Genomic DNA, 12173 nt, shown 5'->3' on the forward strand with positions numbered 1-12173 from the left:
TTGGGGTACCCTAAGGGAAAAGACACTGATGAGCGATGTAAGGTGCAACAAATGTCTTTTCACGTTAGGAACTAGTCAGTGTGCTGGCTGGGTTTGTGCTTTGGGCTACTTGAATTTCAGCAGGTTGCTGCTTGCAAACCTGTGACCTCTACCTAGAGTTCATTCAAGGGCACCATTGTCTCTGGCTAGCCTGGGTGTCCTTGAAGCTGTCAGTCTTCAAGCCTGGCCGGTACTGTCCTGAGATGAAATGTCTTCCTGATTGTAACCCATTGGAAATGTTATGAAAACAGTTCTGTTGTCAATCCTACTTTCCCTCACTCTCAGACTCAAACCACCACAAGAACAATAAACAAAATCACATTGAGCCAAGACACACAGGAGGAGGAGCCGCCCACAGGGTCTGCTAAGAACACCAGAGCGTGGCTCAAAGGGTTTTTGTTTGAATCAGAGGACAGATTTTAAGCCTGTGGTTATTTATTATTTATTCCAATTACGAGGAAGAGCTTTTGTCTAATGTCATTATTTCTTCTGACTTGTCTCTAATAGTGGTCACCTCAGCGACATGAGCTTGCGTTTGTGTCTAAGTCTGACACTCCCTTGTGTTCACAGAAATGGAAATCTCTAGGTTGCCGGGCTAATCAACATTCTCTAAATTGATCTAGGAAGATTCTAGAATGATGTGTCAAAGTAAACACTGAGGTGGTGGAATTGGAATACTGCTTTTTAACATTCATGTCAAATTTGTTTGTTCTATGAAGTTAAAAACAAAAAACAAAACAATACCTGTTAAACCAGGAAAATACCAAAGATCTGGTTTCTGGTTTTCACATTCTGGAAAAGTCAGATTTTTCTAGGACACTGGTGACAGTGTCCTGGCTGCCTGTGTCCTAAGGGTGTGTACTTTTGTTTTGTTTTGTTTTGAGAAAAGGTTTCTCTGTGTAGCCCTGGCTGTCCTGGACTCACTTTGTAGACCAGGCTGACCTTGAACTCACAGAGATCCCCTTGCCTCTGCCTCCTGAGTGCTGGGATTACAGGCGTGAGCCATAGAGCCCAGTAGGATGTGTTGTTATTTGAAAATGTGTCCTTTGGCAGACTTTAAAAGACATTTATTACCCAGGCTTCTGAAAGAATTATGCAAATACTGGTGGCTGTGTTTTCCAAGCGGAGAAAAGGCTGCTGATAGTTTTGAAAGACAGAAACTGAAATCTAGTAGATGTGCTGGCCTCATGTTGCAGTCCGGGACTCCTTCTCAGTGCTGGAGCAGGGGAGCTCCTTGGGCAGATTTCTAAGAGCCGTCTGAATGCCATAGAAGCAACTCCAGTACTTACACCGAGCTCTTTATAATACCTTCATCAGAGGCAGGGGAGGGGACAGAGAAAAAAGATCAGAGCTTTAAAAGCAGATAAGAACGCTTTGTTGTAATGCTCTCCCGTAAATCATCACACAGCTAGACTGAGGTAGCCACTAAACAAATGTTTAAATTAGACAAGATTTTTACTTTCCTCTAGCAATACACTTACTGAGGGGTATTTTGTAACATATGTTTGCTTCTTAATACTTTTCATTTTCTCTTGATGCCAAACCTGCAACTGTGGTGCGTGCGTGTGTGCGTGCGTGTGTGTGTGTGTGTGTGTGCGTGCGTGTGTGTGTGTGTGTGTGTGTGTGTGTGTGTGTGTACACGCATGTGCATATGTGATTCCTCATGTTTGCAAGGCAAGCACTTTTTACTGATCAGGCAATTTCCCCAGCCTGTTTTGTTTGTTTTTTTAAAATTAATTTATTCAGATTACATCTCAATTGTTTTCCCCTCACTTGTATCCACCCACTCCTCCCACCTGCTGCTTCCTTTTTTATTGGTTTGTTTGTTTGTTTTATTGTTGTTGTTTTGAGACAGTGCCGTGTTATGTAGCCCTGACAGCTTAGGTCACAACAGAGTGTCTCCTATCAGCACCCCAATAAATTCACTCAGTTGGATTGTGTAGAACCCCTTCTTTCGTCTGTCATCCATACCTTACCTGAGTGAACAGACATTTGTCCATCTGTGCCCAGGAAAGGTCATACAACAGTCACTCCTCTTTAAGAGCCAGGTAGGAGCTGTTGTTTCAGATGTATTATTTGGTATCTAATGGATGCATCTCCTGTGTGCCCCCTTCTCAGCATTGATGTAGTGTTATTTTTAAAGCATATCAGGAGACCTAGGAACGTTGGTTTTGAACTGTGTGTGCTATGGGAATACGGTAGAACTAGGAGCCACAGAAGCTGACCACTCTCCAGTATTCAAGGTGATACTGGGCTCTGGGGCTGAGAATATTGGTAAAAACATAAATGAATATTGTGTATGATTTTTAAATGAGCATCATGGTGAAGAGAAGTTAGATGGACTATATTGTCTCAATCCTTAACGCTTGAGTTATTCTACACTATCTTGAGAGTTTACACATAAATCATTTGGGAAACTGACTCAGATGAATTTTTAAAAAGTGCTTTAATGTGAATTTATTCATTATTTTCCTAAGATATATTTTACAGCTATGAAGAATAATATTTTATTTATTAGCAAAAAATAGTCATAATCTATCCACCAATCTAGGACAATGACACCAAACCTTACTTAGTATAATGTGTTGGCCTTGGAGGTAAAAAAAGTTCTGGAAAGATATTAACTCTGCAGTTCCAGCATCACCCTGGTGATAATAACATTTCATTTGATCATGTTTCTGACGAATCCTGTGAAATCAAGAAAAGTTAAAATTCTCTTAATGTCAGGAACTATTCTGTTTCTTTTTAAAAACACAAAATATTGATTTTTAGATGATTCTATAGTCTAGAAATATTTTTCATGTGATTTTTTTAAAGTATGGGACAGAGCAATGTTATCATGTATTTATTATTTTACAAAAAACAAAGTATTTACTTTCATCCAAATTGATTTGTCTTAGGAAAAAAGGAAATTTGAATTCATATTGATACAGTGTATTCCCCTAGCACATGGACAATATAGGGTCAGAAAGCAGAAGGTTTGAGCCAGAGGTACTGGAACAGATCCACAAACTGGTAGACCAACAGGAAATTAACTGATAGACCAATAGGAAATTAGCTGGTAGACCACCAGGAAATTAGCTGATAGACCAATAGGAAATTAGCTGATAGACCAACAGGAAATTAGCTGGTAGACCAATAGGAAATTGTTAGCTGATAGACAAACAGGAAGTTAGGTGATAGACAAACAGGAAGTTAGCTTGTAGACAAACAGGAAGTTAGGTGATAGACAAACAGGAAGTTAGGCAGTAGATAATAGAAAAGCTGTTAGACCAACAAGAAAAATTAGCCCATAGAAAAACAGGACATTAGGTAGTAGATAATAGAATATTAGCTGTCAGACTAACAGGAGGTATACATACACGTGCGTGTGGAGGTCAGAGGACAACAGCCTTGGTTGTCATTCCTCTCATGTTTTTCATCTTTTGTCTCTCATTGACCTGTAGCTTCATTCATCAAGTAGTGAGACTAGCTGGGCAGAGCGCTGCCTCAGCTTCCGTCTCTGTATCCCTGAGATTACAAGCGCACACCGCCGTGCTCAGCTATTGGCCTGGGATCTGGAGATCCAAACTGAGGCTCTCACATTTGCAAGTGCTTTACTGACTGAGACTTCACCTCAGTTTTCTGACGAAACCTTGTGAAGTCTTCCCACACCTCCCATAGCCTGATAACAGATGAGGAAGCAAGGGTGCCTTATCACAAGGAGGTGCCATCTATGGGGTGGGATGGGGTGAGGGAAGAACACAGTGGGGTGGGAAGGTAAGTACCCTTCCTGTGGGGATCCCAGACCCTGAGAACTCTGCTGTGCAGCCATGTAAATCTGGCAACCCTGCTCTTCCAGAAGATGGAGGTCGAGGAAGTGACAGGCACGTCACAAAGCATCTGTCCTTGTCAGCCTGTAGCAGCCCATGGAAGGGAGTCTATTGAGGACTCAGAGCAATGCATCCAGAACTGCACTGGCCAATATTCCTGCCCCCCTATCTTAAGAGTCCATGATGCTGGGAGATGCTACAAGCTTCTTTTTGAGTACCCACCAGGGTAGTTGATCCCTGCTCAGGATGCTGGAAGAGACCCAGGGTCTCCGTGAGCCAGTAGGTGTGGGTGTCTTTCCTTCACTGGGCACTGGATTATTCACCCACCTCCCACTAAAGGACAGCCTGGGCCTTTGGGTCAACATAAGGGGCCTTAGTGGTAGTCAGGGCCAGATGGAGCTAGGACAAGTGTGTTTGTCTCCCACCACCTGTGACTGGAGTAAAGCCATGAGTACCTTCAGCACCGTGGCCTTTCCTCTGTGGTCTCGTCTCTCCTTTCTCCTTTTCTTCTCCCGACCCCTCAGGCCTCAGTAATGAAAGAGAAAGGGTGTGTTCTTTCCCAGGAAAAAAAACAATAAAAAACAAAAACAGGCTGAAGTTTGAACTTCCCTAATGATTTAAAATAAACTAGGTCATGAAAAGTCCTAACTCGGGGTATCTATAGAGCCAACATATCTATGGCTATGTGTGGCCATGATGTGTGAAAGTGTACAGTGCCACACTGTTGGCAGGTATGAGAAGTTTGTGTTTGCAGATGTGCAGGGTCATGTTTTGTCTTCAGATGTTTAGGGCCAGGTTGTGTCTGTAGGTGTGCAGGGTTATGCTGTGTCTGCAGGGGTGCATGGCTAGGCTGTGCCTGCAGGGGTGCAGGGCCAAGCTGTATCCGCAGATGTGTAGGGTTATGCTGTGTCTGCAGATGTGTAGGGTTATGCTGTGTCTGCAGATGTGTAGGGTTATGTTGTGTCTGCAGATGTATAGGGTTATGCTGTGTCTACAGATGTGTAGGGTTATGCTGTGTCTGCAGATGTGTAGGGTTATGCTGTGTCTGCAGATGTGTAGGGTTATGCTGTGTCTGCAGATGTGTAGGGTTATGCTGTGTCTGCAGATGTGTAGGGTTATGCTATGTCTGCAGATGTTCATTTCCATTGTGTCCCTGTTGCATTCGCAGCCTCTCACCTGCATCTTTTGGGTTTTCTCAGTCCTTGACTCTTCCTGGCTGGCAGATATATATGTATATTGTTATTATTGTTTATAAAGACAACTGTGCCTGGAGTAGGGCCTGCCGTGGCCTAGTGCTGCTTCCTCATAATTGGATGGCATCTGCAGACTGTTCCCAGAGAAGGCTGGATTCTGAGACTCTAGCTGACATGAAATTTGATGGCAGACACTGTCAGTGCAGTAAAATATGTTCTAGCCACTTGTCCTCCATTGTCACCTTCAGTAGTTGGTAGCTTTCTCACATCTGTTACATATTGGACTAGACTCTGATTTAGCTGGTCTGTGGTGGGACTCATGCATCTTCCTGTTAATCCAAGTAATCTAGGGCACACCCATTGCCAAAATCTACTTTGTGAAGCCATCAATCACGTTATTTATTACAGCATCATGTGTCCCTGATCAGGATGTAATTAGCATCATTAATTGGGTGATTCTCATGCCTCAGGCGTTGGACTAAATCCTCTGTATGTCTCATCTCCTCAGCACATGATGGGCCATAAAGGGTGCACAGAACTTAGGATGCTAAGCTGGAAGAGAGGACAGTGACAAGACCCTCAGGTCACCTGACCCAAGAACCACCACTTTCTTGTCTTGAGCCCCTGTAGGAACCGATAGCCTTTCATCTTTCATCTTTGCAGCCTGATATTTACAGAAATTATGAACACGTCAAGATGAGTAACTACAGGGTTTCACTGCTAAGAAATAAAACAGAGGCATGAGCAATATGTTTTCTGTGATGGGAGGGCACAGGTTCTGTCACAGGGCATGCATGTTGTCAGATAAGGCTAAATATACTTAGATTTCTCCCAGTGTCACAAATTCAGACATAAAGCCATGCATTCAAGACATCTTTCCATGCCATTTCAAGTGTATTTCTATTTCTATTATTTTATATTTCATTAACCATGCCTATGACAAGCTTCGGACAGGGCTTTGGAGATGACAGGTTCTATGATCCTCTCTCCTTCAAGGTGGCCCCGGGTTTTATCACTCAGTTCTGGCCAATCACCACAGGCCCTTCCAGCAGCAAGTAGGGCAAGTGCACTCAGGGCTCAGCAGTGGTCTGCACAGCCCTGGGTGTGCACAAACTCTCCCTGACAATGCCTACCTTGCTGCCTGCACCTTTCCTGCCTCAAGCAGCCTTCATTGCCATTTTATTTTCACCTAAATCCAGCTTGTCACAAGCCCAACTCCTGATCCAGCCAGTCATTTCTTTCTCTGAACCTCTCACATTTTGTTACTCCGTTTAGATCTCAACTGGTGTATTTTTGCTTTATAGACATTGACCTTGGCTTTCAAACTGTGTAACAAGCTGCTCACAAAGACAGAAAGTAGATTTGAACATTAGCGATGTTCCTCTCCAGCCTCGGCTGCTTAATGCATTAAGCCAAGGTCGCCAACTTCAAGTTAGCTAGAAATACCTATGACTCATTTTTATATCTGCAGCTTGTCATAATGGCTCATATCTTATATAAGGACAGCATTAACTTGCTATTGTTAAATGATAATTTTCAAAAAGTTCCAACAGATCTTATTAAAGATGTGCTTATTAAAACCATAAGAATTGGAGTTCCAACCCAAATTGTTTAGTTGTTTTTTATTATTATTATTATTATTATTATTATTATTATTATTATTATTATTATTATTATATTTTCATCATTGCAGAGCTCTGTTTTGGTGCTCTCCTGTTGATTCAGACTAGAACTTAACTGTGGAAATTGATGGGTGATTGCTTTGGTCTGTGCCAGACATAGCAGGTGCACACCACACCTGACAATTAAGCTGAAGCAGCCATTGATATTTGAAATAGTTAAGAGTTTGGTGCCTCCTGCCTTCAGGCTCAGAGCTGATTAGGAATGGTTCCCTTTAAAACTTGTTTTCATGCCTCGTTGTTGCTAGAACAAAATTCCTGGAACTTGGTGCTTATAATGAAAAGAGGTGGTCTATGTAGCGCAGAGATTTAGAGGTTGAAAGTCCCAGATCAGGTGGCTTCATCGGTTTGGCTTCTGTCAAAGACCTCATGGTGGACAGCATCACAAAGGTGTTTGTGTGTGTGTGTGTGTGTGTGTGTGTGTGTGTGTGTGTGTGTCTGTGCCAAATGGCAAAAGAGGAAGCCAGAGGTTAGCTCATCTCCTTTTACAGCAACCCACTCCTGAGGGAACTGTGGCTAATGCCTCCCCCAAGCTGTGGCCCTGGTTATCCAACCATCTTCCAGCAGACACTGCTCTTAAAGGTTCCATCACCACCCAGGAGACCAGCCTCCAAAGGAATCACATCTAAAGGCTAAGATGATCTTAGAATGGCTTGACCTCAGAGACCTCCCCTTCCCCCTTCAAATGCAGCTGGTGAATGGGCTGTTTCTCGTGGCTTGTGACTAACGTCCTCTAACCACCCTGTCTCTGACATGAGACTTTGGTCAAGATGGCGGTTAGACCTCCATGGAAAGTCCAGCTGATGGTCAAGGCCCATCCCCCATGGTTTGGGGAGCAAGCAAGGCCTTCTGAGTACTTACGTTGGTTTTAAGCTTCCTTCTCACCTTTGACCTTTCTATACCAGGGTACTTCTTGTGCTTTAGGTTTTTAGAAAATTTGGAGATTTGCAACTTTCGCCAACATTTTACCGTTAAACTCAAAGCAGCTCTCCCTGGAGTGGCCCATGCTTTCTGCAGAACAAAGAACGGGTAATCCTTCCAGCCTTCCAGCCTTCTAGCCTTCCATGAAGGCGCTGCCTGAGAGTCTTATCAGATTAACTTTCCGCCCATGCCAAGCAGAGTCACTCTATGCAAAGTGGCATTGAGGATTAATGAATAACAAGGCAGCCACACATGGATTTATGAGTATTGACAACATTTCAATGTTTCCGATATGTACAGTTTGGAAAATAAAAACTGGATGTGGCTCTCTTGCCCTACATAGGTTGTTTTAAGAGACATAAGATGTACATGTTTGTGTCTGTGATGAAGTAGATTTGGTGAACTGAGATGACCTGCTGATCAGTGTTGGGCTTAGGTCTTCGGAGGAACTGTCAAATGCACCTGGTGCTTTGTTTGGGGGTGGGGTGGGGGAAGAGGCCTTAGCCTACACAGCCCCCAGGTACCGCTATCTGCTGACCTTTCTTTAAACCCCAGCTGCTTACTGCAGCAGCGTGAAGTGAATGCAGAGAGGATTCAGAGGCCTGGTGTGGCCATCCCTGTATGTGGAAGTGTGCTTCCTCACAGTGAGCAGACACACTGAGCATCTGAGTCGCAACTGTTCCCCATACTGGAAGCCAGCTTTGTAGAAATGAGGCAGCATGAGGTTGCCCTTCAAATTGGCCTCATTAGGAAAGACTGTATCCTGACCACAGGCAGCCATGAATGACTGGATCCTGAGGTAGGAGAGGATTGGAAGGGAGAGCCATCGTAGGTAGTGTGATGGGGTCCCCATAGGCACATCCTTCATTTCCCACAAGTAGGTGAGTTCACCTACCGGGGACAGTGTGATAGGTTCTTGAAGGGAGAGAGAGAACCTCAGCCCCCAGTTTGGGCACTGTTAGGTTATAATTTATAAAACTGGGTAGGTTCAGCTGTCGAGATGGCTCCGCGGGTAGAGGCACATAGTGTGCAAGCCCAGTGGCCTGGTTTGAGGCCTGGGATGCATCTTTACAAAGATCAAATGATAGAAATGACTCCATGAACTTGTCTTCTGATCTCCACCTGTGTGCTATGGCACGTATGTGCCTCCAGTGTGTGTACATATACCCCTGACACACCACACACATACATATACACACACATGTGTGCGCGCACGCACACACACACACATACATACATGTTTTAAGTATAAGAATAAAAGCAGTTCACAGAAAGGAAGGCTAAAATGAATTGCCCTTCAGAAGAGCTCTATTGGTTGATCTAGAGGCTCATGGCCATAGACAGCCGTGATGGGTCCCTGATTTGTTACAGAGGCTTACATACTGTGGTCCAGCTAATCCAGAAAACTCAGGAATCCAGAAGTTGTCCAATCTATGAGGATAGATGTCTGAGCTGGTCTTCAGTAGAAGTAGTCTCTAATGCCAGTAGAGAAACAGGCTTGCCAGTGAGAGTGAGGGCAAGTAGGCAAGAGCAAGTGCTTCCTCCTTCCATGCCCTTTATAGAGGCCGCCAGGAGACGGTGTGGCCCAGATTCAAGGTGCACTCCCCACCTCAATCAGTGGGGTCCGATCCCTCTGCCTACATGTGGCTAGGTCAGGGCCACAAGCCCTGAGCGACACCTCTAGCCACTGGCACTCGGTCAGCATTGCCAAAGCCAGAGTGGGAGCAGGAGCAAAGTCCTTTGCTCTCATTCACACCAGCCCATTCACACCCAGACCCAAGGAGCTCCACACTAGCAAAGGGGCCTGAGAAATGCAATGTCCATCTCTGGCCGCTGGCCTGCTGAAATCACAGGCAAGCAGGCACTGCCTGGCCCAGACAGCTCTGCCAGCATTTTAGAAAGTGTTAATAGGCATCTGTTTTCAATTAATCCTATATAAAAACAGGATTTAAAAATCCTTTCTGATCATTGCACTTAGGAGTAAAAAGGAGAACCAGTTTTATAACCTAGAAATTATGTGGGTTCAAAGGCAATTTGGGGCATTTCAATTCGTACAGTGTAAAGGAAGACTGAATCTTGTTAAGAGGGTCGCTCCTGCCAGGTGCCAGGTGCCTGTCCCCTACTCCCCTTAATCTGGCTATTTAAAGCTCAGCAGTTTGAAATACATGCTACTGTGTGGGTTTTTATAGTTGATACTGCTTGGTTTTTCTAAAGCAAAATGTTGTCTTTTCTGGTCCCAATCTGTTTGCTTTCTGAGTTTCTCTGTGCATTTCTCTAGATGTGTTTGCTGCATGTCTAACTCCAGTGGGCCATAATCCCAGATAATTGTACACATGATTATAAAATCAGAGCCATGCCTTTGAGGACTTGAATTAATGATGAAATCCTTTAACATATCAGGGTTATTTGTCACAGAAAGATTTTAAAAATTAAGTGTCAATTTCAAGTAGAAGTATAAATCTGGATGACTGGCAGGCGAGTCACCATAGCATTGACAGGCCAGAGACACACATAATAGACTGACCTAACAACATTACTTTAAATGTCAGTATTCATAATATACTAGGAATTTGATTCCTTGCATTTATTTAAACTGACAAAGAAAAATATGCACAGATCAATGTGTGTATGTGTGTGTGTGTATATGTACATGTGTGTGTGTGTGTGTGTGTGTGTGTGTGTGTATACACATGCATGTGATAATTTCCCTAACTTTGTGTGTAGCATGTATAAGCTAAACTCTTGGGAAGATGGTTGACCTGTATTAGAGAGGAAGTGTTTTGAAGATGAACCTGCCCAGGTTCCTCCATGTCTGTTCCTTTGTTTCCCCAGTTTGACCTTGTCTGTGTCAACGCCTGGATGTTGGATCTCACCCAAGCCATCCTAAACCTTGGCTTCCTGGCTGGGGCATTCACCTTGGGCTATGCAGCAGACAGGTAAGTGTGGCTAAGATAACTGGTTAGTTTACAGTAGCGTGCCACCTGTGTGTGGGGAAGAAAGTGCTGTCATTCAATGTTTTATTCCACCGCCCACGACGTTCACACTTGTCTGGTTTGACTAATTCTCTTCTCCTCAAACTTCTTCTCTTTGGTGGGAAAGGTGCTCTTGTGGGTCTGAGAGCATCCCAGTGAAAACAGGGACCTCAGGCAGTGATGTCATGGTGGCATCATGGCTCAGGTGGCAGGTGAGAGGCAGATCTAGGGTGCTCAAAACAGTCCAGCGGTTAGGGGGTTTGGTTAATTTACTCATGAGGTCAGCCACTCCACATTTTCATTTGTTTAAAAAAAAAGTCTTGTATTTTATTCTACAAATTGTATTAAAACTCTGAAAAGAAGTTTTTCTAGAATTATTAGGGAATTTCCATGCATATTTCATTTATTTCCTAAATGGCTCCAGTTTGGAACTGGATTACATTTTCCCCAGTTTTTATTTATGTTGACTTCACTTTCTAGTTTTTTTCTTTTCTTTTCTTTTCTTTCTTTCTTTCTTTTTTTTTTTTTTTTTTTTTTTTTTTGTTGTTGTTGTTGTTGTTTTAGACACGGTCTTGCTATATATAGTAGGAGAGACTCAAACTCATAATCCCCCTGCCTGAGTGCTGGGATTGCAGGCATGCCAGCTATTTTTACTTCAACTTTATTTTTTAAAATTAGGTTTTGCTTCTTATGTACGTTATCCTGCATGATCAGTGAACATGTCTTCTAAAATAACTTCACATAGGAGAAGACCCAAGCCCTAGTCGGGGGCTGAGGGTCTTCCCTTGTAGCTAACTTAGTCCCTTGGAGTGAATGAGCCAAGCTTGAGAGAGGGAGCTGTAAGTAACCCTGTCTCCCCTCAGCACTGACCACCTTTTGGTGTCTTCTCTTCCTCTGTGTGTGTCTGTGATTTGTATTCTATAAGGAAAGGAGAGAGGTATTTTAATAGTCATACACTTGTGAGCAGACAGAGTGGTGGGTGCTGAAAGTGGGTTTAAGAATCTGGATCGGGACTTCCAAGTGACGATCTTAGTGTTGCCACTCAGGTCTAACTATGTATGAGGCCAAGCAAGCTGAAAGTCAGCAACCTTCCCAGATATAGCTCACAAGGAAAGCTGCTGCTCCCCGGGCTGGAGAGCTAGGCAGATACAAAGAACTGACACTTGCTGGGGCAGAAGTTGCTGGGTCATCAAAACCAGACCCAAATTGTTAGAGTGTTGGAGGCTTAGCATGTGAACAACTCTGAGAGTGAAAAACCCTAGGAGATGGCTAAAGGGTCAGGGTTGGTTGTATCGGAGAGGGAAGAGGAGGCGGGAGGGAGGGACAGGGTCGGGTAAGGAGCGAGAGGAAATAAGGAAAAACCAAAGGGACTTTAGTCATCAGATTCCCTGGAAGTGGAGTTACAGACGGCTGTGAGGCCTGGTGTGGGCCCGCTAGAAGGGACAGCAAGTGCTCTTCACTGTTGATCCATCTCTCCAGCCCCCATGCCTGTGATTTCTTTTTTAACCTATTGTAAGTCTACCAGGTTTGCATGGTGACTATAAAGAGACATCCCTC

General features: G+C 43.9%; 1 protein-coding gene across 1 annotated transcript in view; it reads left to right on the plus strand.

Annotated features, from left to right (window-relative positions):
- The window catches only part of Slc22a3 (solute carrier family 22 member 3), a 93711-nt gene that overhangs the window by 36433 nt on the left and 45105 nt on the right, over nucleotides 1-12173 (plus strand). Inside the window, exon 2 of the mRNA XM_051164178.1 lies at nucleotides 10477-10580. Coding sequence (XP_051020135.1) covers nucleotides 10477-10580 — 104 coding nt within the window. The remainder of the gene's footprint in view (nucleotides 1-10476; nucleotides 10581-12173) is intronic.

This window comes from Acomys russatus, chromosome 21, assembly GCF_903995435.1.
Source record: "Acomys russatus chromosome 21, mAcoRus1.1, whole genome shotgun sequence".
In the NCBI taxonomy this organism is placed as follows: domain Eukaryota; kingdom Metazoa; phylum Chordata; class Mammalia; order Rodentia; family Muridae; genus Acomys; species Acomys russatus.